The sequence below is a fragment of the Labrus bergylta genome, chromosome 3, assembly GCF_963930695.1.
Source record: "Labrus bergylta chromosome 3, fLabBer1.1, whole genome shotgun sequence".
NCBI classification, from domain to species: domain Eukaryota; kingdom Metazoa; phylum Chordata; class Actinopteri; order Labriformes; family Labridae; genus Labrus; species Labrus bergylta.
The window spans coordinates 4371282-4399022 of record NC_089197.1 but is presented as its reverse complement, the minus strand read 5'-3'; the positions used below and the strand labels follow the sequence as shown (position 1 = coordinate 4399022).

General features: G+C 41.3%; 1 protein-coding gene across 2 annotated transcripts in view; it reads right to left on the bottom strand.

The window, feature by feature from the left end:
* Window positions 1-15559: 15559 nt before the first annotated feature.
* The window catches only part of tshz3b (teashirt zinc finger homeobox 3b), a 41874-nt gene continuing 29692 nt past the window's right edge, over window positions 15560-27741 (bottom strand). For both annotated transcript variants that reach the window (XM_020654245.3, XM_065952504.1), the window contains one exon: window positions 15560-22835. In XM_020654245.3, the coding sequence (XP_020509901.2) occupies window positions 19192-22835 (3644 nt within the window). In that variant the 3' untranslated portion in view covers window positions 15560-19191. The remainder of the gene's footprint in view (window positions 22836-27741) is intronic.

Sequence of the window (27741 nt, the reverse complement as noted above, 5' to 3'; positions counted from 1 at the left end):
AATAAGTTCAATTTGGTTTGTTACTGTAGTGCAAATTCTTAAAGGTTATGCCGTTTCTGCAGTGTTGCAGCCTGTTTTGACAAATGTCTGCAATTCAAGATGGTTAATGGGAGAAATCTGTTACCTCAAAGTATTTCCGTATCCTGTGTAGCAGAGTTAATGATTCCACTTGCCATCACTTACAATCATTTGCCACATTTTACCCTTATTTTATTATTTTAATTGTGTAAGTATTGTTTAATAACTTATTCTAATGAGTTTCCCCTTGGACTATACTTTGTGTAACATGAGCACCCTCTGCTAGGGCCCCTGCAGACTTGAGCAGTGCAACCCTGTGCATTTTTGCCAGTCTGCACTATGCTGCTGCTGCAAGTATATTTGCAATAATTTCTGGTGGAATACTTTAAAATAAGTTCCTTTTTCTTGGTAAAACTCATATTTCTCCGTAATGTGTTTGTAAGAACCGCCAAATTGTAAATGTCAAACTTTTATTGAGTAATTTGTGCTAAATCGTAGCTTTGCTTTTCAAACCCCAGCAAACACCAAGGGAACATCGGACATGTGGCTGCATGAGCTGGGGATCGAACCCCCCAACCTTCTGGTTGAGAGGGGATCAACTCTACCAACTGAGCCAATGCTGCAAATACACCATAGCTCAAAGGAATAACTCAATTGCATGTATAGCCCGCTCTTCATCTATCCTGAAGTACAATATATTCACATAAGCCTTCTACTACTGTAAGAAAAATGCCAAGCAATTAAACGTAAAGGCCTTTTCTAAAAGTGGGAGTTGGGAAAGGACTACACAGCCTGCAGCCAGCTCTGCCAGTGAACATTAACATCTTAATAGTGTTTTTTTTGGAAGACAGTGCTATGTGCCAACACACCACACCCTCATTGTAGCCAACACAATACAACCGTCAGAATCTCCCAGGAACACAGAGAGAGCCTCCACAACAGTAAGCAGCTCACAAGCATTTGAGAAAAGGTGTGCTGCGGATCCAGATAGCTTTATCTAAAGCAGGGGGCTGATGGGAGGGTGGGAATACAAGCTCAGTGGAGCTACTCCACACAATGGAATCACACTACATAACACAAATAAAGCCAGGGTACAAGCAAGCACAATCCTCACACAAAAGACACACGGGGACAGCGCCCTGTCTTACTGTCTCCTGATTTCTTTTTCTGTTCCCATTTCTTCTCGCTGCTGATCTTTATTTTACTGTCCACACACTCAGTCAAACTCAACCACAGACCAAACGTTTCCTTTGAGCAGAGCAGACAGCTGAATAGTAGATCTTATATTGGTGTTTAGTTAAACACAACATAGGTCTCATTGGTAATACCTTTTGTCAATAAACTTAAAGGTCAGCCAATTGAACCGGCCCGAGCAGACCTCGACTTGCTCTAGTAAATCTGACTGGCAGCAGTGATATTTTGTTTGAGCACATTTATGCCACATGTGATTACATCTTATTCTTAACTAACTTGCACCTATCATTTATAACTTAAAGTTAGTTGACTTATAGTATGTTAATAAAGCAATAAAGAATATCTCCTGAGGGGTGCTGGTGGGGCAGTGGTTAGTGCTTATGCCCCATGTATGGAGGCTATAGTCCTCAAAGTGGGCAGCCCGGGTTCGAATCCAGCCTGTGGCTCCAGAATATCTCCTGGATTTTGTGACGGTTGCAGATTAAAATGGTTAATTTGGGGGTAATCTTTTTCAAAAAGCCATGTTGGAAGTTACAATTCTCTGAGGCTTTATACTCGTTCAATGACATCATAGGCATACCTGCTAACACTACCATTTTTTGCCCAAAGTTTCTCCAATATTTCAAGGCCACCTCCCGACCCCCCTTCTATTTTTGTCCAAAGTATCGCTGCCCTTTTGTAAAAAACTTGTCTTTTAATTTGAAAAGCTTGAAATATGAAACATTTTGTCAAATCACAATGACATGAATTATTACGCATTGTAACGAGATAAATTATTGTTTTTGTGTGTTTTGATATTGGGTAATTATGTCAGATAATGTGAAATCATGTTAGACATCTCATTAGATTGATGTACTTTTGATACTGTTGCATTTTGTCTGCTGGTTTGTTAATGTGTGTTTCTTCTACATTACCGGGGAGCAGCACTAAGCTTCAGTACACAGTGGGCATTGTGAGACTGCAGCGCGGTACAGTAGTGCTTTGATCTTAATGCTAACACAGCATGCTCAAATACTCAATGACAACCTGAACATCAGGACAGCTAGCTGTTAGCTGACATTTGTTAATTTGTCCTGAAATACAAATCAACTGTGGGGCAGGGTTTGTCCAGAGGGGTGGCCAAGGTGGCACAGGACCCCCCTTGAAATCTGATTGACCGCCATGAGACATAATATAAATGCCACTACTTGGGCTGTGTTTGGTGCAGAAGGCTGCTAGTAGTTTTGGTAACACTTTATATTAAGGTGCTTGTAATAAGCATTAGTAACAGGTAATAAGTCACTTATAAGACCTTATTAACACAACGACTATATAAGTGTTAATATAGGCATAATTAACACATTCATTATGTCTTATAAGACACTTATAGGCTCTTATTAGAACTGTACTGACACTTTATATACCGTCATAAACATGAATAATATGTTTATTGACATTAATAAGACTTCATGAGTGTTAATTAAACTATAAATGAATTTATAATTGGCTTCTAGGATATTCATTAACACAAAGAAACTTGTTTATAGACCACTTATCAACATTAAGATGTTTATTGACATTAAGACTTTATTAGGTTCATAAATACTTTATTACGCACTTATTAACAGCTGAGTGGGAACAGGGTCCAACTTTCAAGTAAACGCATAAACAGATTTCTCCCACAGCCGCCCTGTCTCTCACACACCCCTGAGACTGGGAGCCAGGGAGAACTCTCGCACGAGATCTTTCCCTCTGTCAAAAGCCTAAAAGTGCAGAAAACAGCAAAATACAAAAGCAAATATTTATCATTTTATTGCAGATTTTGTGTGTACATTTTGGCCATGAAGGTGTCCATAAAAAAAGTAATTGAATGTTTTGAGCAAGTCAAAAGTTCTTTAACTAACGCAGCAGAAAAATATAAATACATTCGAGGAGGGCACAAGGTTTGGTGGTGTCGTCTTACCTTGATATACTGTAGAAGAAGCTCATCACAAGTCAGGATACTGCTCTCCACTGCGGCGGGCAATCAGCATGAAGAACTCCACACTCCGTACAAGTCAGTTCAATTACAATGATTACAGCCTATAAGGAAAAACATCAATGATAAACGTATATGAGGCAGCAAACATATATTCCAATACCGTTTAATTCATTGATACACCACAAAGCATTATCTCTGTCTTAAAATAAAACTTGTAAACTAAGTGGTACCAAAATACGTTTTGATTTTATCAATAGTTCAGCCCTTGTTTTCTGGCTGTGAATTTTCAGATTTGTTTGCATCTGAAACACTTAGGGCCATGTTTAAAAAAAAAAAAAAAAAGAGTTTTGTTTATTCTCGTAAATTTACAACTCTATCGTAAATCTATAATAACTCAACGTGGCCCTCATCCTCGTCGTACACTTGTATATCGTAGAATGGGTTTTCATGAAAGACACACCTTCTCTAAGACTTAAAGTGAAAGTCTGCAGTTGTATTTCTTCCAGGGATTTGAGATTCTCCACCTCTTTGGAATCATAATAATCCTCCTTAAGAACAAAACGAAAACATAGGTCAGGGTAGGCTATAGGGCTGCTCGAGTAAATTCGGTGACATTGTTATTCCAATGAAAGGATTTCCAACAATCACATCGCTGTAGTCAGAATTCATTGCAATTTTTTATTTAAGCAGATTTCAGCAGTTGTCCCTTATACAGTTTAACCACCAAAGACAATAATCATAGACTTAATGAAAACTGGCATACATTTTTGTATTTAACAGAATTTCTTTATTTTAAAAAAAAAAAAAAACTTCTAAACAAACATGAATAAAATGCTAAAAAAAAAAAAAAAAAAAAAACTAGTTTAACAGAACAAACAATATCACAGTGCAGGGAGCAGAAGTGGTCGCAGGGGATGGTTTTAAGATCAAGATTAACTTTATTGTCTCACAAAGTGAGAAATTTGTCTTTGGCTCTTCACCTGTGCTGCAGCCATAAAAAAACCCATCAACATCATCCTTCACATCAAACGATAACATTATTAAGTATATAAATACTTCGGGTTCTCAGCACGAGGCAGCCGGGGTCATTACAGAGCAGCGCCACTGGTGGAAACCGGTTAAATGTTTTATGATTGCAGCTGGAGAGAGAAGATGAGCACTTGTGAAACAATGGGCATTTTATAATATAGTTTGAAAACAAAATATTAATAGAAATATTTTACAAAATGGAACAAACAAAGAAATGCATCCAAATAAAGTTAAGTACCTGTTCTCGGGCAAAAGCCTCTGAAGCACATTGTTGAATAGTTATTGAGCAGGCAATGAAAGTAAAAACAAGATCTGCACAACAAGAAGCTCTTAAAAGTGTAGAAAACTGTGAAATACAAAAGCAAATATTGATCATTTTATTGCAGATTTTGTGTACATTTTGGCAACCAAGGCCTCCAGAGTTAACGAAGTTAATTGGGAACAAATGTCACCTAAACTTTCTACATTTTATTTTAACAGTCCATTTGCTTTATAAGGTTAAACATTACACCATAAGTACTTTACTGTTAGAAATGAATATCGTATATTATCATGAGTTCACCTGTAACATCTCTTATACACTTGTATATCGTAAAATGGGTTTTTCAGAAGACACACCTTCTCAAAGACTGAACGGGAAAGTCTGCAATCCTGTTTCTTGTGCAGGTCCAGGAGCTGACGGAGGTGGGAAACCAGGGACTTCAGATTCTCCACCCCTTTGGAAACATAATTATCCTCCTTAAAAAGAACACAATTAAAACAGGTTAGGATAGGCAAACTTCTCAGCCTCATGAAACATGTGTTTGTGAAGAAGTCTGGGAATCAAAGATAAGTCAAAACAACAATACAAATATTTTAGAAAATGGAAGAAACATGGAAATGCATCCAAATAAAGTTCTCAGGTAAACCCTCTGTGAAGCATCCGACGACGACAGAAGAAATCAGCTCTCTTCGACTATCGTTGAGAAACAAAAGACAAAAAAAAAGATGGCTTAGTATGTTGAAACACATTGAGTAGTTATTAAGCAGGAATGTAGAAAAACAAGATCTGCACAACAAGAAGCTCCCGTTTTAAGTGATGTTTCGAGTCAACTGAGGAAGAGCATGTTGGCACTATGGTGTGCAAAATATGTTACTTAAATGTGCTGAAATCTTTACATTTAATTCATGCAAGATCCACTTACCACTGTAATAAGTGTTGATTGTTTACCATGTTTATTTTTGTCTGGACGAGACAGGAGACCTATCCAGAGAGTAAGCAACAGTCATCGAGGGCAGAAATCGTATTTGCAGTGAGTTGATCTGAAAAATCAAAAGCTTTGTGAAAATCACATCACAGTTCTCTAAAAGCATTTGTACAAATACATGACAGTAGTCATGTTTGGTCAGTGTAATCATCTTCATGCAGCTTTTGTCTTGGCTGTGAAACAGATATTTCATTATTTGAGTCCCATTTCTCTGTATAAATCACAGCTGTAGTAGGTTTTAAAACACTAATACATACGCCACCATGGAGGCAGAGCAACACTCTGTGGTGAGTTCAAAGTCATGAACGACCAGAATGGGCCAACAGTGAATCATGACCAGGAAGTGAAGGTCCCAAAGACTCCTTACGCAGAAGAAAAGACAACAACAATCATCACACAATCTTTTCCAACAGGCCTTTGAACTTTGTGCAACTGTTTCACGTTGTGTTTCTATTCCTCATTCTTTCGCTTTTACCCATTAGAAATCATAGTTTGTTTACGAAACACTTATCAAACACCAACGCTAAAAAGTGCTTTACACAATGTAAAAATAAAGTCTCAATAAAACTGCAAAAAAAAAAAAAATAAAAGTAGCAATAAATAAGACATAAGGCTTTTACACTTGTCAGTAAAATGTTATGATAATAAATGTTCAGGAGTTAAAATTGTATTTAGCTATGTATGTATGTATATATATATACACACACATACACAGTACTTGTAAACAAGAGTGTACCTGTAATTAAGCCATCGCTGACAGTGAGCGAGCAGATCTTGGCCTGATGAGGGTACATCATCCAGAGAGTGAGGACATTTTTTTTATCACCCTGTGAAGAGACTAGTATTATAAAAATCTACACAAAGACATACGGGATGGTTTTCAATCTCGCCAACATTTCCAGGAAAGATTTTACTTTAAAGTGTACATTTAAATTAATTCATCATTATTTAAGGAAGAATGTGTGACTTTTTTTGATCCAGTAGGTGCTGCCCCTTTGAGCACCAGCATTAAACCAAAACAAACTGCTGTTTGGGGACACCTCCACTATTCTGAGCCATCCGCTCTCCTCCAGCAGCACACCTCCAACCCCTCTCCACTCGCATTCACACAAGGAGTAATCAATTAGAACGCACCATTAAGAGCAAGTGGCGGACAAAATTGTTCTTTGCTGCACTCACCTGTGGCCTGCATCGTTGTTAGCACATTCTGTTACCTCATAGCTTGTGGTAACTCTGGCCTTTCCCTCTGTCAAAAGCAGGAAAAAGGCCAGAAAACTAAAGCAGAAAAACAGCAAAATTACAGATTTTGTGTGTACATTTTGTCCACAGAGGTGTCCAGAGGGAATATCTGACAATAAATATAATTACAGCCAAAACCAGTTTAAAATGCAGTTGGAAAAACATCAGTGATAAACATATAACATGGACAAGGCAGCAAGGATATCTTCCAATACAGTTTAATTCATGGATACACAAGTGAAAATTATTTTTTCAAGTGCTGTAATAAAACAATAACTCACCAAGTGTTTTCATGGCCCAGACTGAACATCACCACTGTACTGCAGCCCTTGATGGAGCAGAAGTCTCTTGATTTGAGACTGGAGCCGAGTGTGTAGAGAGGTGGGATTAAAGTTCTGCTTATCAGAAAGTAAACCTAACAGAAGAGGGTCTCGACTAACATCTTTCAAAGATCCTACACCCACTTTTTCTATGGCTGTGATGACAAAAAGAAAAATAATTATGTTTCATTTGGTCAACAATAAGCCGAAGTTTGAAATGTGGAAAAAAAAAAAACATCCTTTACACGAGTAGAAACACATTGTATATCCCTGTTGACAAAAATATAACACATATTAGCCCTTACTTATCAAATGTACGATAGAAAAATGGGTGTACATATTTTCCCTCGTATTACTGTGCGAGGAGATAGTGGTACGTCTTCTCGTCACCATCCAGTGGTGACGAGAAAAAACCCACATCTTTATGTAGGTAATGAAATCCATTGGGATTAATACAACTGGTGACATCATCAAAGCCATAGGTGAAATCAGACAAACATTTTATGGCCAGACACAGGGCTTCACTTGTAGTGTGTCTTATAAACACTCTTACCCTGGTGAGAAGGATTCTCTTTTGGGGGACTGTTAGGGACCAAGTAGTAAGGCATGAGACACAGGAGTAAGTTTAAAGAAAAGGTAGGTTTTTATTTTACCCAAAAACAGAAAACCATGTTTCCAAACCAAACGGGCCTTGTGATCCGTCTCCAAGGTGAACTATTGAGGAAGAAGGTAGTACCGGAAGGAATCAAGGGCCCACTTGATAGCCAGTGCCTCCTTCTCCACCGTCAAATATCGAACCTCTGTGGGGAACAGTTTCCGGCTGATGTAGGCGACTGGATGCCGATCATCCTGAAGTCCCTGGAGTAACACAGCTCCCAAAGCCCTGTCAGAAGCTCTTCTGCAAACCGATTTGCAGAAGAAAATGTTCGTCAAAGTTTGGGCTGTATAGAAGAGGTTGCTTACTTAGTGATTGCTGGATATCACTGAAAGCTGCCACTGCCATCTCTGTCCCCTGGATCTGATTGGGACTCTAGGATCTAGTCAAGTCTGTGAGAAGAGCTGCCCTGTTGGAGGAATTGGGTATGACGCGGTAATAGAAGCCTGATAGCCCAAAAAAGATCAGCACTGCTTCCTTGTTTGTGGCAGGGGACAGGACTCTTACGGCCTGGATTTTGTTGACCTGAGGACGTACAACCCCACTGATGATGTGGCCCAGGTATTTCGATAGGATGATAGTCAGCCCGGCAGAATGAAGGCGATCCAAGACAGCTTTGAGGTGTTCCTCCCACGTGTTACTGTAAATGACAATGTCATCTAGATATGCTGCAGCAAAACCAGAGAAATAACAAATTACCTGGTCCATGAGTCTCTGGAAAGTTGCGAAACTCAAATGGTATTACTGTGAAATGGAAAGGGCCCCATGGTGTCCTGAAGGCTGTCAGCTCCTGTGACCGATTCGTGAGAGGAATCTGCCAATAACCCTTGTAGAGATCTATTGTTGTCAAGTATTATGCCTTTCAAGCAGTTCATACATTATTGGTGTTGATAGGAATCAAAGAGAGAAATTCAATTCAGGTACCTGAAATCAGTGCAGAACCTTATGCTTCCATCCTTCTTTGGTACAAGCACCATTGGGTTACACCACTAGCTCTTTGAAGTCCCTGTGATCCCCAGGGAAGGCATCAGGTTAACTTCCTTCCTCAGTGAGGCCAGCAGGCGCTCAGGAATCCTGCAAGTTAATCTTCTCACAGAAGCACCTTCTCTAACAACAATGTCATGTTCAACAATATTTGTTCTCCCAGGATTCTTCTGGAAAACATCTGAATTACAGATGGATCTCACCTGAAGCCGTTGGCCGTCTGATTGGTTACTGAGATCATGGTCTACCAGGTCACTAGAGAGGCAAGTATTGCTCAGCCACTTCTTTATCCAGCATACTTCTTAGCATCATTTCTGTTTTGTTTTTTTCCCAGGTTGCAGCACCCACTCTTTTCAGAGATTTATGTGAAGTGCCCTACTGGAGCGTGAGTGCCTTGGTGTCGATACCTGGTTGGCCCAAGTTTCTTTAGGATTTTGAATTGTCCTTGCCATTTAGCCAACAGTTTGTTAGCACCAGCACTTTCTGTCCAGGGTTGAAGAATCTCTGCCTGGCTGGCTTGTCGTACCAGGACTTCTGTTGCTGCTGGGCGTCCGCCACGTGCTATTGGGCCAGCTCACCCATTTTCTCCAGCCGCTCTCTTATCTGGATGACATAGGATACAACGTTAACAGATCCCACCCTCCCAGATCTCTCTCAACAGTGCCAACGACCCCCAAACTTCATGTCTATACAGAAGTTCAAAAGGAGAGAAACCAGTGGAGGATTGGGTACTTCCCTGTATGCAAAAAAGGAGGTATGGCAGCCATTGATCCCAGTCTGTACCAGTGTGGTTTACCAACTTCCAGAATATCTGTTTCAGGGTCTGGTTGAAGTGCTCTGTTAGCTCATCCGTATGAGGAACATATGGTGTAGTCCTGAGCAGACATGTTCAGGACTCCTGATACCCAGTAACTGGTACACCTGTTTCAGCAGAGTAGACAAAGTTAGTTCCCTGATCAGTTAATATTTCACAAGGGAAGCCCACCCTTGAAAAGAACTGTACCAAACAGAAAGCATGAATGGATTTTAGCAGAAAGACTTCTGGATACTTGGTAGCAAAGTCTGTTATAACCAGCATCTAACGGTTCCCTGCTTTGGTTCTCTCTACAGGACCAAAAATGTCCATCCCAAGGCACTCAAATGGGCTGCCAATAATGGGTTGTGTTTGAAGTGGAGCTCTGGAGGGTGTTTTAGCAGATGTTATTTGGCACTGAGGGCAACTTTCACAAACCTGAGAAACATGTCTGCGCAGGCCAGGCCAGTGGAAATGGTTTTTAATGCGAGCTGTGGTTTTCTGGGCCCAGGTGGCCAGCCCAGGGAACCGAGTGCCCCAAGGCAAGTATGGTGTTTCTAGCTGCAACGTTGACTCTTGATGATAGAGGATGCCATTTTGCAGGATATTCTCATCACTTATGATGTCCAACGCAGCTTCCGGCTCCTTCTCCTTCTGGAAAAGAGAGACCGAAGACAGAGCGGTTTTCTGTATATCACTTATATTACCTGGAACTTGAAACCCTAGTGGTAACTCTGGCTCAGTGCTGGTTGGTGGTGTCATCTCTGTCTTTCAGAATTTCTTGTGTCTTCTCTGTCTGCGGGTTTTCTGAGACTTTCCAGGTGTGGTCTCCAACTCCTTATTGAAAAGTAGCTCATTGGATTGCATGGTCTGCATTCTGTTTACAACAGCGGTACGCTGTTTGCTTTGTTCTGGCTCCAACAAATCAAAAACAATGTTTAGGTCTCTTTCTAGAACAGCATCAAAAAGGCACATTATCAGCAACCCCAATGTTCAAAAGGTAAGTTTGACCTTTTACCTTAATGTAGATGTCAGCTGTTGGATAAGGCTTCTCATCTCCATGAACACAACAGATAAGGATGGTGTCACTGCTGCTGAAAATGTTGGTTGGTACAAACTTCCTGTGTACCAGTGTCTAATCACTGCCAAAGTCAAGCAAGGCCCTAAGAATGGTTCCATTAACATCAATGTTTTGCATTTTAATATAAAAGTCATTTTTAAGCACATTTGTGTCATCTTAGCTGAGATGGGTTTAGTATGGCCTGCAAGTCCACGTAAATAACAAATTAGCTTTTTGCTAGAGGGTTTTGTTGGCCTGCTAACTGGCTGGCCCCTCCCACATGGAAGGCTTACCCTCACTGGATGCTTCCCCCTATTTATTTATTTTTATTTTCTCTGGTACCATACCCATTGCTGTCCGTCTTTTCAATCTTTGACCTGGCGCTTTGCATTGTGGGAAACAGTCAGCGAAGACTAGTCTGATGATCTACTGAATATTTTGCCAGAGAAATCAGTACGTACTCAAGTATAGTAGATGTTTCAAAAACAGCCTGAGAATTTGTTGAACCTTCTTTCTGATACAGGCCCCTGACAGACAACAAACAGTGAGTCAGAGACGAGAGGAACTTACTGAGATGACCAGAAGCAGCAGGAAGGTTTGATAACTCTGATCAATTTTCAAGAGGTGAGTATTTTACAGTGATTAAACCAACACATGTTAACTTAACAAAACAACAAAAGTTCAATGTAAATAAGACAACTTACTTCATGATTAAATCACACTAAAAACCATGTTAAAGGCAGCACGTCCTCACCTCTCCTCATGCAAGAGCACACATCTCCTGGCTTTATAGATGGCCCCATTAACAAAATGGCCGCAGCTGGGTGCAGCACAACTCAAGTAGTGGGTTTACACTTTTCTCTTAAAGCAAAGAAATCTACATAAACCCTTAAATTAACCTCAGATCATTTACTCAACTCAATTAACTTTAAATAATTAAATTACATTCTTCCAGTAACTCAAACATTAAAGAAATTATTAGAAAGAAAACATTTCTCAGAAATAAAACCCCTTCAAAATGGTCTGCCCCAGTGATGTCAGCGATGACATCATCAATCTGATAAATACCTAGGAAGTGCTAAACTATCCCCTTTTAGCTGCATGGAACCACATGGGAAACTAAACAAAAGAACAAAAAGAGGTAAGTATGGATAAGACAAAAAATGATATTTTTCAGTTCCAGAAACTAAATAAAAATGACTGAACCAAGTCAAGACTGTGTGTTTGCTTTAAGTTAATATATGCTTTGATGTGAACTGTAACTTATTGCTAACACAAACAAACCCGGGATAGTAGTAAGTGCTACAATGTTACACAAGCAAAAATAAATTAAAGCTAAAAACAGAACTGTAATTAATTAATGATGTGATTTGATAGAAAATAAAGACTTAAGTGACAAGTGGTGATTAAGAGAAGAGCTTCTCACCCACTTTGTCACAATGTTATGTCAAGTTTTCTATGCGCTGATTCAGCTGACTGTAAACTCCCCTAAGTGTTACCACAGGGCTAGGGTTGCAGGACGAGAGAAGCCCTGAGGTCTTACTGGGCGCTGCCATATTATGTGTCTGTGCTCAGTTCACTCACAGAGTGAAGGATTATAGGTGGATCTGCCGGCTAAAAATGTTGTTTCTCAGAGAGTATTACAAACAATTTACAGCTATATCTATTCTGTCTTTCGTAAATCTACAGACACTAAGGACGGCATAACAAAGCATATGAACTTCAGCATCCTCCTGGTGATAGAAGATGAGGTCGTCCTGGAGCATCAGATCAAGCAGCATGACTATTGGTAGCATATGGTAGCTATGCTCATGGGTCTGCTGTATGCAATTAACATTGACTACCAAAAGGAAGTACAGTATACATTTTAAGTCATATAGAAGAACCTATTGAATATCGGTGGTGACCACTGCCCCCTTCAAGGGTCCATGGACTGAGAAAAAGAGTTTTCTGAAAGCTTCCAAGAAATATTTGGACATTGTCTCACAGATCTTTGCTGAAATGTTTGTGTTACCACAGTAAGATAACCTCATTAAATGTGTAAATTACCTGATTTTATAGATTTATTGCATCTGAAAATACTGAGAAAAGTGACCGATAACTGCAGCAAAAGAAGGACTTATCAAGGACTTATTTAAGGCAACCCAGACACTAACTTTTTTAAGTCATAACTAGTTTTTTTTTTTTTTACAGTGCTGTTTTATCTTTCCCAGTCCTTGTGATCAAAATCTGTAGATCACCTTCATCTTGCTGTGAACTTCTCATGCTGCAGAAAATTAAGTGTTCTACATTTCAACTGATTGTGTTTGAAGATGCACTCCAAGGTCTGTCCTTTTGTATTTTTGGTGTCCTCCTGTCAGCCCAAGAAAAGGGAATGTTTTACTCACTGCATTTGTCCATTCCAACAGTTGTTGGAATGGCCCTTTTTAAGGATGGACTGCAGATTGTATTTAGAAGTGTTTCCGCTGGAGTGGAGAACAGCGAATGTTAAACAAAAAGTCAAACTTGCCTCAATTAATGAATTATTCCTTCTGCTCTGATAAAATTAGTTTTGTTTGTGCAAATATCGCGACAGCTAGTTTAGTTCAGTGATAGCAGCAGGAAACTTTCTTCTGCACCTTTGGACCTCCGTCCACAGGAAAGAAGCTGAAAATAACTGTGCAAAGGGGTTGGTGTCATCCTTTAAGATAGAGGTATATTGCTATCCGCTGTAACTGTCCAGTAAACAGGGATGCTGGGTAGTGCTGTGAGTCACCAATCAGCCAACTTTTCCATTTAAAACTTTGGTTTAAGGAATTTCTATCTTTTTAAAGATGTGTCGACCAAACCATGACACAAAAAAAGTCAGTGGCTATACTGCAATCTGGCCTAATGCTGCGCTTTGACCTGGAAGTAAACAACAGGACAGTGGAAGAAGGCCATCCGATAGCGCTACGCAGTTTGGCAGTAGTTTGATTTATAAAATGGAGAAAAATATGTGACCACATTCAGCACAGGCATGAATACTTTAACCTGTAAAGAGGACTGAAGGCTGTTATTAGCGATGCTAACGTTAGCCACACTCAGCAAACCTATTTGACATCATTTACAGGCGGCCAAATTTAACCCACAATGCATTGCATTTTGGTTAACTTCCCTCGCTTGGTTCGGACCATGTTCTCACAGGGCGAACCGAACTCTGGTGCACTTTGAAGTTCCCTGTTTTCAAGTACATAATTTGGTTCTTTTGTCAATACCAGGTTTAAAAAGAACTATGCTTTCTCCCTGAATTTGATCAGATATGTTGGTAGCTATAACACACCAAATGTTTTCATAATGTTGTTTACAGTTAATTTTAAAGATAATACTTCTATTTGTAGGAGCATTTTTTTTAATTGACCTCCTTTTTGTTTCTGTGTTTACTTGAAAGTTGGACCCTGTTCCCACTGAGCTGTTAATAAGTACATAATAAAGTATTTATTAACCTTTATAAGGCATTAATATGAACCTAATAAAGTCTTATCAATGCCAATAAACATCTTATGAACATTGATAAGTGGTCTATAAACAAGTTTCTTTGTGTTAATTAATATCTTACAAGCCAATTATAAATTAATTAATAGATTAATTAACACTCATGAAGTCTTATTAATGTTCATAAACATCTTATTAATGTTTATGACGGTATATAAAGTGTTAGTACGTTTCTAATAAGAGCCTATAAGTGTCTTATAAGACATAATACATTTGTTAATTATGCCTATATTAACACTTATATAGTCTTATTTGTGTTAATAAGAATCTAATAAGGTCTTATAATTGACTTATAAGTGACTTATTACCTGTTATTAATGCTTATTACAAGCACCTTAATATAAAATGTTACCGTAGTTTCCTTTACATGTCAGTATTAAATTTTTTAAATTTCTGTTAGAACTTTAAATCGTAAATAAATCTACTTCATGGGACAGCTAGGAAAAGAACAAGACTATTAAAATGTCCAAGCAAATCCTGCACATTGTCGCACTTGCAATAAACTAACCAGCGATGTTTGAGTACTAAAACATTGCCAATGAACGAATGTAAGACAGTGAGCAGGAGTTTGCATGCATTTTTTTTTAAATACTTCACTATTTCACTTTGATAATTGAGTCATTTGATCTGCTGACAAAAATGTGACATTGTTCATGTAAAATTCAATAAAATATTTTTTTTTTTTTAAAAGTGCATGCATCTCACCTCTGTCCTTAAAGAGTTAAGCTACATAGATTTGTATGTGGCCTTATTTGGGGAGGTTTCTTGTTTCAAGTCGATTTGATTAGTGCAGATAAAATGTGTGATAATTGAAACTCACAAATGCCAGCACTGCATGAGACCACAGTCGGGCTACCCAAGTCAATGTCTGCACACGCCCCTGCACGAGGACGATAGGGACCTTATTAGTTTTGCATGTGTTTGAAAGTTGGTGATCTAGTGTTGGGGGAAAATGTTACAGTTCACTTAGCAGACACTTTTATCCAAAGCGACGTACATTGAGGGTAAGTACAACACAAATCCCATTCATACACCGCACCCGAAGCAGCGGGAGAAATGCAGGGTTAAGTGTCTTGCCCAAGGATACATTGGACATGTTGCTCAGCTGGGGATTGAACCTTCCACCTTCTGGTTGAGTGGCAACAACTCTACCAATTTTGGGGTTTTCTTCATTATTTAACCTTTATAATGGTAATTAAAGTGTGCTATGATTACATTTAGAGATGTAGTAGTGAGTGCATGCGGAAACATTAACCTGTGTGTGTCCCACAGGGGTTTGTACCTTTTTTCCCCCCTCATGCTAGTTTTGAACCTTAATAAGCCCTTGCCTCTCTTCACAGGATGTGAAGGCAGAGAGAGAGAGAGAGAGGGGGGGGGGGGCGTTCTTACACTTCAATTTCACGCATATTTTCTTTGAGGCTAATGAGAGCCTTAAATACGGTGCCAGACTTCAGGCTGCATTGTTGAAGGGCTGACATTTTCACACACAGTGGCACCTTGTCACTGCAGATGAAGTCCTTATACCTGGCTCATTCGTGTGTGTGTGTGTGTGTGTGTGTGTGTGTGTGTGTGTGTGTGTGTGTGTGTGTGTGTGTGTGTGTGTGTGTGTGTGTGTGTGTGTGTGTGTGTGTGTGTGTGTGTGTGTGTGTGTGTGTGTGTGTGTGTGTGTGTGTGTGTGTGTGTGTGTGTTATGAATATCGCGTATTGGCCTTTTGTGAAGTGTGTGCGTGTGAAGCAGAGAAGATAATTTGATATACTGGCCCGTGCCCATGCATGCGTTTTTACAGCACGGTATGTTAGTGGCAGAAAGGAGCAGAACAAGTGATGTAGTTCAGGACCAGAGCGCTTTGTCACTTTCTTTATGTTTGTATTGGTTTGTTTAATACATGTGTATGTTTGTAGGAGCAGTTCTGCGTGAGTCTTGGTGATAAATGTGCCACTTCTTGTTTCACCTACCTCTCTTTCTCATTCCTTTATCCGTAGTAAACATGTCTTGATTCTCATTTAACTCTGTTGTCAGTACTACAGAGGTGGTTCACTTCTTACTGAGGGGTAGATCACCGTGGTAACCTGAGCTAAGCTCCTAAACTGCTCCTTAGCAGGTTTTCTCAGGATGATGTTGATACTGATCAATCCCTCCTGCAGAGCTCTCTGATCTGGTCTTGGGAGGGGAGGAGGGAGAAAAGCAAACTTTGTCTTCACCATGTCAATTTTTAAATATAAAATTTATGAACTTTATATCATTAAAGCTTTACAGGTATCATCCTTCAACCAATCACTAATCAAAGGTCTGAAGCATTCTTCTTTTGTGTGTTTAAGATTTAAAATTAAACTTATTTACTGCTTTCAATCAACCTATGATTTCATATTTATTTTTTTATCAGCCACATTATACCGCTCTGTATAGTCAGAGCTGCAGCTGAAATATTACATCTTAAACTTTAAGACATGTCAGATAAGAGAAAATATTGCATTTATGAGAAGATTTCATTCTGATCTGTTGATGATTATGAGACATCATGAGACTTCATTTGTGTATTCACATTAAGTGATTGTTCTTTGTGCATGTTTTTCCTTCATAAGTCACAGCAGCTGTATTTAGTTTAGTCCGGAGTATGTATTTAAACTATTTCATTTTTGACATGTTAATTTAAAGCTTGATCCAAAGGCTGGACTGGACTGGTTGAAGATCTTGAAGACGTTTCACCTCTCCTCCGAAAGGCTTCTTTGGTTCATGTTTGTGATTGGTCAAACTCTTGGTGTACTTATGGAGTATAGAAAAGCAGCTTTGTTTCACCATTATAACATCTCAAAATCTCCATTTGAGGCCTGATAACCGATAGATACCGTGGCTATGCTTAACTTGCTTCGTAGTTCAGGCTTCAGCTCATCTTGTAGCCATTTGTTGTCATCTAGCGTGAAGCCAAATATCTCTACACCTTGTGGAGATAAGTCACAAAATGGACTTCAGAGTTAATTATAGATATTAAAATATGGATGGACAAGTTGTTTTTTTTGTGTTTTTAGACTTCCATATCCCGTGTAGAATGACACAGAAGATGCCTGTGCAGCTTGGTTGCTCTCAGGGTGTTTGTCTGCTCCACTGGCCAAACTTCCCCTTCCCAATGAAAAAACAAGGTTTTTGTCATTGTGGCATTGTTTACTGTTTATAAGGTCTTTTGAGCAGACTTAGCTTACACTTGCACAACTGTACTTGTCTGTGGCACTAGGACAACAGACTGGGCTATGGGGAAAGTCCCACACTGATGCCGTCTGTTTGCGTGTGTGTGTGTGTGTGTGTGTGTGTGTGTGTGTGTGTGTGTGTGTGACAGCCCCGTGGCTGCCACTCACTGTAAACTAGTCTGCAGCTCGTCACAGACAGACGTTGACACACTCCCAGTCTAATGTGCTCATTAGGGACTGCACAGCACACACATAATTGATAGCCATGACATACGATGCGCACACATTATTGCAAAAAACAGTTTCCTTTTTTTAATGCTGCAGTAGAAAACAAGGTTATATGAAGTCATATAATGGGGGGGGGATCATTGTCAAGAACAACAACAACTGAAAACGAGAGAACGAAATGAAAAAGACAAACGGCACAGAATGCATTACAGTATCTGTGCTGTTTACATGCCGATATTTTACACATAAGGATTCTTTTTTTTCTCATTTCTCTACACTGGCAGCTGTCAGTTACTTCAGCAAATGAACTGCCAACATGTAGCAGAACTTGTCACTCAGGAGGTTAGCGTAACCATGGTTACCTTTCATATCCCCAAAAAGATAAAGCTGCAGTGTGGAATCATGGCAGAGTAATTAGGCAGAACAGAAAGAAAAAAAAGAAAACATAGGACCAATTGAAAAAGGCATTCAACAATATGAAACAACCCAGAGTGCTTATAAATAACAGTTTACATGTGAAATATCTTCATAAAGTCACATCTTTTTTTGTACAACCTTCAATATCTGTGTAGTGTTCATACAGCGGCACATGTCGAGTAGTGTCTGGTAAAAACAGTCTTTAACCCTTTGAGCACGAGTGTGGGATAAAAAGAATCACCTGTTGTCATCCTTTTGCTACCTATCTTAATTTTTCTCCATATCCTTTCGCTTAAATAACACATTTATAAAAACTATTGTGCAAAACAATTTATTTCACGTCTTCATATACTGTGCACCAGCAGATAGTCATAATCCTTTTTAAATTAAAAATATAGAAATGATGCATAATTTAGACAGGAATTAGTTCTTACATTTTTATTTACATATTGTACACAGACCTGAATTAATATAGGTCCCTGATCGACCAAACATCTCTTTTTTTTTGTTCCTTTTTTTATCACAAAGCTACGATGCTTTTGCAAAGTCTTGGAAGCATCTCGGACAAATGTCAAGCCCAAGATGGAAACCTTGCAATAAAAAGAAAATCTGTCTTTTGAAAAATGTTTTTTTTTTTTTTTCATATCTAGGATTAGACTTAATATACTGAACATCTGGCAAACATTGTCCATCTAGATTATTCCCAAATATTAAGTCCAAACTATCTTAGGTGTAGAAGTGCTTACACGTACTCAGAGGGTTAAATTTAAATGCTGACTCCAGTGCGGGGAAAAAAAAAAACAGAGAAAAAATAGAGAGAGAGCATGGGTTTAAAATAAAAAAAAACATTAAAAATGGAAAGTGCACTAGATTTAGTTATAAAATGTTTAACCAAACAGTTTCATTAATGCATGCTTCTTACCACACCCGTGATGCCAAAATATAAAGGACCTAAATTCCATTTACAGAAGTTTCAAAATACACACCACTTCATTTTATAATCTCATTTTTTAAACCTTCATATACTTTCTCTTTCCCATGACAACAGTCCACACTCTGCACACGTCGACAAAAGTCTGTATTCTGTCAAAGGTAATCACTTAAAACAAACGTCTTGGGCAGGAGTGAGTCAACCTCACATAGAAACAAATGAAAAAAAACGACTACTACACAAAATTGAAAACCATGTGCTAAAATTGAAAGCAGTAGTTGTATGGCATCTTTGTGCAGTTCCACCACAATAATAATCCCTTCCACTTTTTTGAAAGAAATGTTCGTGAAATGCAAAAAAGACACAGAGCAAGAAAGTGAGCCATTACAAAAAGAGCGCAGCATTAGTCCCCAACCAGTGCTACTGTTTCTCCAGCTCACTCACGTACATGAGATGGTCCTCGGGGGACTTCCCATGAGTTTTGCTCAGGTGAAGCTTGACCGCATGCTTGCTCGCAAAAGTCCGGTTGCAGAGCTTGCACTGGTACACGGCCCCGCCGTCGTCATCGTGGTCGGGGGACGGTGACGGGGATTTAGTCGAGGGTAGAGAGGTGATTAAGGACGAGGTCAGGGAGAGGGGTAGGGATGTGGGTAGAGAAGAGGACAACGGGTGGCCGGAGAGGTTCAGATTCGAGAGCAGTTTTTCAGATAGTCCTTTGGTGTGGCGTTGTTGATGGTGATGCTGTGATATCTGGCTGAGCAGCTGCTCCCCAGAGAGCTTGGCCAGATCTCGCAGACGGAAACCCAGGTGGGATTCCAAATGGCTGACATAGGTGGATGGTGAACGGATCTGAGAGGCGCAATCACTGCAGAAGAACACCGGGTGACCTGAATCCAAGTTTTTCAAGAACTTGGTGCCACCTGTTCTCCTCAGCTGGTATTTGACATTGGCCAACCAGTGTGATATTGTGGTCATTGAGAGTCCGGTGAAACGGGAGATGTGCATCCTCTCTTGAGGGCTCAGGTCCGACATCACGTACTTTCCGTCGCTCGTTTGACGTAGACTGGAAGCAAACTGGGCTTGTAGGATGAGGAGGTGCTGAGGATTCCAGTTCGACTGACGCCCTTTACGTTTCTGGGCCGGCGAAATGTCTTCCATCTCCTCCTGTGTCACACCTTCTATCTCAGAGCGCTCGGAGAAGCTGGTAGGCGTGGAGGATTTAGAGACAGCCTGACTCTCTGTCAGATTCCTCAACATGTCAGAGATATCCGACAGTGCGTTTTCTCTCAAAGGAGAGGTAGACATGAAGGAAGCTACTGCAGCTGAGGCTTTGGTCATAGTGAGGGTGGCGGAGGGAGAGATCGAGGAGGGGGTGGAGGTGGCAGAAGAGAGAGCTGTTGAACCCAAAGAGCCAGTGCTGCTGTTTTTGTCAGCATTTTTGCCTTTGGTGAGATCAATGGGTTGATCGTTGCTTGGATGTGGCTGGTAGAAATAGCGGTCTAAGTGGTCATTACTGGGCTTTTTGGTATGTGCTGGTGGGGTGGAAGCGGCCACTGCTGCTTTCTCTGCCAAGCTATTGCTCATCTTGAACAGCATACTCATGGGGTCAAGGGAGGGCAGGGCAGGCTTCGCAGCCTTCCCCAAGTGAACGTTCATTACTGACTGCAGTGCACTGAGAGGGTTGACAAACGGCTGTTCTGGAGGTGGATGGTCTGTGATGATGGCTGTACTGCCACACAGGGAGGCAGGCAAGGGTGATGTCACCGCACTGGACTCCACGCCGTTCTCCATGGACTGCTTTATGGAAATGTCACCATTTGAATCTCTGTGATTGGTTCCACTTCCATCATCGGCTACTTTTTCCACTTTGCTTGAATTCTCAGGGGTTTTACAGCTTTTCACTCTGTTGTCTTTGGGGGACTCTCCTCGGGCTGAGTCCCCTGCCTCGCTGTTGCAGGGTGAGGGAGTGGCACATCTCAGCGGAGATACCCTCACAGCACTGCTGGGTTCTCTCATTTTCTCCTCGACCTTGGCCACTTTTTCTGTGACTTTCTTGACCAGTTCCTCCATTGCATGAAAGTTGTTTTTGGGCAGCGGGGAGGTCTGGCGGCTGGACGGTGAGATCAAGGGCTGGCTCTTACTAGTGGGAGAGAGGATCTCACCTCCAGGGAAGAGATATTTAAGAGGAGAGCCCTTCCCCGAGTTACCCAGAGAGAGTTTCATTATGTTAGGGAGCTGGTAGGCTGCATGGATACTGGGATAACCGCCCCAGCTAGGAGCTCCATTCTGGGCTTTGTTAATGGCTGAAGTCACTGTGTTCTCCAAAGACTTCAGGATGTCAAGACCACCTTTTGGACTATCATCCAGATCCTCTTCAGTCAGATAACTGTATTTTGAAGAAATGTCAAACTTCTCCTCTGCCTCATCGTCACCTCCTGCCTTCTTCTCCTTGTTGAGATTACCATTGTTGATAATAGACTCATTAGTACATTCCTCCTCCTTCTCCTCCTTTTTTATATCCACAATCATGGCAATAGGGGAGATGCTGGTTGGAGGGGGCACTGGGGCAGGTGGCGGGGAGAAGGTTGTGGCAGCCAGGGGAACAGACTGGAACTTTTCTTCAATTGTTATATTGGGTATAGGGGTCGGGGTGGACGGCTCGATAATTGGCTTGCCTTTCTTAATAGCAGAATTGGTGACTTTGATAAAATGTCCTGTCACCATCATGTGAGCAGTTAGCTCTTGCAGCGTGTCATGAGAGCTGCCACACTCCATGCACTTGAGGATCTGTGACTTCCTGGATTCAAATTGCCAGGCGTAACTGGCACCATTCTGGTGTCCGTAGCGGTTGTTCGGTGTGATGTAAGGGTTGGTTACCTTCTGAAGTATGTCATTAGAGTCATTAAGGGAGGTGGGCTTAGGAGTGGCCCCTCCATTAGAGTCAGGTGAGCTGGGGATATCTAGATCAATGGGGGCTCTCTTTCGAGCAGAGGAGATAATCTTAGCTGCCACTGGTGTAACAGGCTCTTTCAGAGGCACTTTCTGGTAGTGTTTCGTCTTAATCATGTGGACACTCAGATCCTGAAGGGATTCAAAGGAGTGGCCGCAGTACATACATTTCAGAACTTTCTGTGCATCCTCCTTCCCCTCCATCTCCAGTAAGGAACGCTTTCTGGGTTTCGACCACCGTTTGGTACCCTCGCTATCTGTCTCGTGGTTATCATCGCGGTAGTGGCCTGTCTCATTCATGTGTACCGTGAGCCCCACCAGTGTATCATAGGCCGCACTGCAGTCCTTGCAGCGGAATTTGCTGGCGCCAGTGAATATAGAGCCATACAGCTTGGAGCTCTGCCGGTAAAGTTGGACAGTACTAAAGAGGTTTGGCTCTGTCGACGCTGTGGATACTGCAACTGTGGGGTGTTGAACCATGCTCAGTCTGTGATGGTGGTTCTGTGAGGCCTGCTGCAGGGTTTTAGCCATAGCTGTCTGGTGCCAGTCATAGCCTCCACTTCCACAGCTACTGCTACTGCTGCTACTACTGCTGCTGCTGTGACTACGAGGGGGTTTTTCTGCAGGGGGCTGGCTCAGGTTCAGATTGAGTGTGGACCAATAGGAGTTGGTCAGGAAGGAGGTGTAAATGGCCTTCATCTTCTCCAGGCTGTCAGCCACAGACCCTGTCGTTGCTAATACGGCCTCGTCTCCACTTACCGGGACAGCGACATTGGCGGCCGCCATCATTGCAGTTGAGGAAGACAAGGAAAGGACATTGGAGGGGTCTTTAGAGAGGAGGACATCGTCATCATTTTTAAGAGAGGAGCTCTCAAAGTCAGACATTCTGTCACTGGATTCACTCAGGTGAGACTCACTGTCCAGTTCCTGACCGGAAAAGTCCGCAGCATTCGGGGAGTCATGGAAGCCAGTGGATCCTGGCCTGTCCTTGAGGAGAAAGTCCTTGTCCTGACATAGGAACTTGGCTGCAGGCTCTTCACCTTCGTGACCCGAGTCATCTCCATCCAGATCCTCATCCAACAGGGCTGCTTCCTTCTCATCTTCAGGGACATACGCTGCTCAGATAGAGAGGAGAAAAGACAAAGAGAGACACATTTGTTAGAACAGCTGACAGAATATCCAATGATAGAGATTCTTAACTCAGTATTCCTGTTACTCCAACTTGCAGGGAAATGATAGAAACACAAGCATTCATATTGTCTCCACAAGAAACAGCTATCATCCAGACAAGACAAAGTATTTCTAATCATTAAATGTTTGCAGTATTACTGTTTCATAGTCTCCCTTTTACATTGACATTGTTTCCAAATTGGAATTAAGTCACCGCCCCCTCCCTATCCCCCCCCCCCCCCCCCAGGTCTTTGTTCTGTACTGCAGAAAATCAGAGACAGTCAAAGAGAGAGAGAGAGAGAGAGAGATGGAGAAAGGAGAGAGAAATGTGGAGGGAGGGAGAGGGGAAAAAAATGTCTCTTCAAACAGAACTTGCCACCTTATTCTTCTCAAGGGGCAACAGCTTGAAATTAAAACTAAATTTGAAATTAATGAAGCACATTCTGGCGGTGGCATTCGTTTCTGAAGTAATAAATTACTTGTATCAACCTCGGAGACAGCGGTTCCTGTCTGTCAATTAATATGTCTTACGCTTCTTCTGCAGACTCTAATGCATTCCCTAACAGACACACTCGCCATTTAAATTAAGCATGCATTTTCACTCATTACACCGCTCAGCCCTCGCCTCCTCGTAAATAAAAATGAATGTATGTACGTTTGCCTGCGACAAATCTCTCCCCGCAAAAACCCATTTGCTTCAATTACCAAAGATTAGAAAAAGTTTAGAGTTATTATTTACAGTTTAGCTTCAGGGAGTGGGCTCGAGGCTTTCAATTTATATTCAAATCCTTCTAGTTTAAGTATAATACAACGGAAATCATACAGAGAGAATATGTATTGAGACAAATCACAGTCTTGCCTCTTTCTACATCTATGAATGTTTTCTTTTGTTAATAAGTCTATCAAAAGGATAAAACAGCATCAGAGGAGGAACGTGGCGTGCTCGTTCTTTGAGATTAAAAGGTTTTTGAATAACAATTAATGCAAACACAGGAAAACACAAATCTCCTATTATAGCAACTAGACTGGCAAAGAAGATGAACGTGTGTGTTAACGTCAGCGGCCTTGTGCCTAACATTCCTCCGTGTAACAGGCCATCACTCATCTGAAGCTGGTATGTAAACACAGAGTGAGCCGGTCAGCAGGATGGGTGTGGCACATAATCTACCACTAAACACAGAGCGGTTAAATACAAGAAAATAAAAGGTTACGTGTTCAAATTCTTTATGAACAACTAAAAGGGACAAAAATAAAAAGTTTGAAATTGAAACTGTTACTTAAGTTTAGTGGAAATTTGGGAAATGGGCACAAGCGATGCCCTCATAACCTCCCAGACATATCATACAACACACGTCAGCTGTTGCCGACTCCAATTTCTAACTGCGCACTGCAAGTTGTGTGACTCGTGTGTGTGTGTGTGTGTGTGTGTGTGTGTGTGTGTGTGTGTGTGTGTGTGTGTGTGTGTGTGTGTGTGTGTGTGTGTGTGTGTGTGTGTGTGTGTGTGTGTGTATGTGAGTGTGTGTTTATGCTGGTACTACATCTGCTGCAACACACAGATGAGTCTCTGTCATTGTCAGGCCGCTGGTTGCCACCGGCAATGATACGACTCCACCGTGGGACAAACATATGCACCGAGACACAGATATCCCAGAGCCCATTACACATCACACACACACACACACGCACACACAAATTGTACTGTAACTGCTGTAGCCTAACAGCTCTCTGCCTTCAGGCGATCTCAGGAGCTTCTCTGTGAAACAGGCAGTCTCCTTCAGCATTTAGAGTAACAAAAACTGAAACACCTCATACATGATATCTCATATTACGTGCAAAAGCTGTCACATGCGATCTAAAAAACTGAAATTTCACATGACTGCCATCCACACCATACGAGTTACCTTTGTTTATTTTGTAATTCACAGACTCAAACTATTTAAAACCTTCATGATCTATTGCAGCTGCTTGGTTTAAAATGTAAGAACATCAAACAGGCACACACACTCACAAACACACACACACTCACAAACACATACCTGCACTCCCCCTTCTCTCCCAGAGCTTCCACATCTCCTCCTGTCTCTCTCTCTCTCTCTCTCTCTCTCTCCCCCACTCCGTCTCAGAGACACATCCACCCGCCCGCACATATGTGCAGCCGAGCAAACCCACATGTACATGCCATCTGTTCTGAATCAGCCAAAACGACAGCTGTTTAAGAGAACAATGCTCTGGCTGAGGAAACAGCCGAACACAGCAGCCCGGCGCTCTCATCAAGGCCAAACATCAATGTGAAATCTCCTTTTAAAACACACACACTCCCCTTCAAATTAGCTGCCTTTGTGTAATAAAGAACATGGCGTGTATTTGTGTGTGTGTGTGTGTGTGTGTGTGTGTGTGTGTGTGTGTGTGTGTGTGTGTGTGTGTGTGTGTGTGTGTGTGTGTGTGTGTGTGTACCTGCAAATGTGTGATATGTATAGTGAGACATGCAAGCAGATCAGGGAGAGAACATTGTTTGCTGAATGAAAGCTCGGTGTGTAGGATACATGGAGCATGAAATGCACGCCTGATTTCTGGACTTGTCTGAGGCAGAGGGTGTTGAAATATTGAGACATGTTGACATTGAGTGGGTGAAGTGTTAAAAAACAAAATGGTAAAATGGACATCACTTTGCAATTGCCCCTCTTATTTAACCATTCACACACACACACACATGCTCAGATGAATGGTGACAGAGCCGCTGGGAGCGACTTTGGGGTTCAGAGTCTTGCCCTGCTCACTTCACCTCCTGGGTCACCTGGTGATGTGGATTGCCAGTTGAAGGCAAGATACTCACACCCCAAAAATGCAGACAATTGCAAAGGGTAACCCCCAAGTTTATAATGTGCAAGCCGCACTGCAGATAACCGTAAGAGTGCAATAATTAGTCACCCACTTCATTCTCATTTTGATCCAATTCCATGTATTGATGAAAATTATATCACAAGAAACAGCGAGACTGTAATGTAAAGGGCTCTATCTCTGTATGTATTTAAGATCAGTCAATTTCACACATGACTACATTAATACAACTTAGAGCTGTAGGAGATGGAGAGGTTGTAACCATCTCTCTGTTATCATTCATCATTCACATCCAGCTTTTTTTATCTGCCCTCTCTGCAACCTTCCCGAGTAGTTCTCACAATCTCAATCACACAACATGATGAAGCTAGGCCATATTCTGTGTAGTCAGCACTGTCAGGGTAGGTAGTTTATTGGTTATTGCATCATTTAATGAACTGAAAATAACCTCACACTTCATTCTTATCCAACATGTGTGTTTGGGTTTTTCTTTTACGTTTTTTTTTTTAAATGCTGACAATTTTTTCCCAAATTATCTTCTCCATTTCTATCCTTCACGTTCCCTCTTATAGAAAGTCACTGTCACACTGCTATGAGATTTTAAAGAGGGAGTACGACTGTCCGTTTTTTAGGCTCGGAAAGGTTTCAACTTGTAATTCAGGTAGGCAAAATAACAAACAGGCGCTCTCTACATGGTACAAACTACACATCAGAAAGAAGTTAAAAAAAGGAGACAGAGATACATGTGAAAGATGAGAGACTGAGGGACTATAAGTTAGGGGGGAAGGCTCGTCTTGGAAGGAAGTCAAGACTGTCACACACACACACACACACACACAAAATCACAAACATGAGCATGCAGAGATGATCCCCATGGTCACTGGCTTAAATCCAAGCTGCAAGGGTGAACACCCTGTGACCCAGGATACTGCGGTATTAACAGAGAAACACACTGGAGAGGAAGTCTGGGCCAAACACTACAGGTATACAGGTGCTCTTTTAATTAGGAGCAAGAGAGAGAGAGAGAGAGAGCGAGTTCCAGATGAATTGTCAGCAGGGTGGATGAGAGGGGTTTGATCTCAGTATCAGAGGAACAGGCTGGGAGGGATCAGTGATTTAAAAACCCAGGCAAGCCAGAAAAATAAACAACGTTGTTTCTGTGAGAGGAAACGATACATGGCGTCGGAATAAAGCTGCTTTTTAAACAAAATCATTCCGATTATAACAACTAATGAAGGTGAATAGAGCAAACTTGCAATCTTATTAAAAATAATAATCTGATTATGAAGCAGTGGACTGCAGTTCGTGTCTGTGTGAAAAAGTGAGGAAATGCTTCTGCACTCTGCAGATGTTATGATGTTAGGAAACAGTTTATCATGCTTATATAACCACTTAACAGCCCTATCAGACACACAGGCACGTCAGCGCTGTCTGTTTACACTTCGGCTTGGACCCTGGAGTTTCATTGGTGGACTGTGTGTGTGTGTGTGTGTGTGTGTGTGTGTGTGTGTGTGTGTGTGTGTCAGAAAAAGCAGACTGCCCACATCAGTCTCATGCAAAGCCACATTTTTTGTGGAGACAAAGCTGAAGACAAAACCTCTATGATGAGACTGAAGCTGCTGCCATGTGAATTTGCTTTCATACACCTTAAGCGTGAGCGTGTGTGGATAATTGCTTTTCATATATATGTGTGTGTTACTTTGAATCTAAACCCCTCCCTGCACCATTTCCCACTTGATGAGATCCTATAATCTCACCTTCTCCCCCCCTCCCCAATCACCAGAGCAAACCACATTAATGAAGTTAATTGAATCTGAGATCGATAATGCTTGATTATTGTGATTTGACGTACACGGTTAGATGTGTGTGGTGGCTTGTGTGTGTGTGTGTGTGTGTGTGTGTGTGTATAAGGCTGGTTAAAGGGGCATGGCTGTCTGCAGTGATGGCCTTGGGATTGGCGAGGCGTGCCATCGATCCCGGGAGATGTTTGATCGACCCAGACGCCTGACGAAT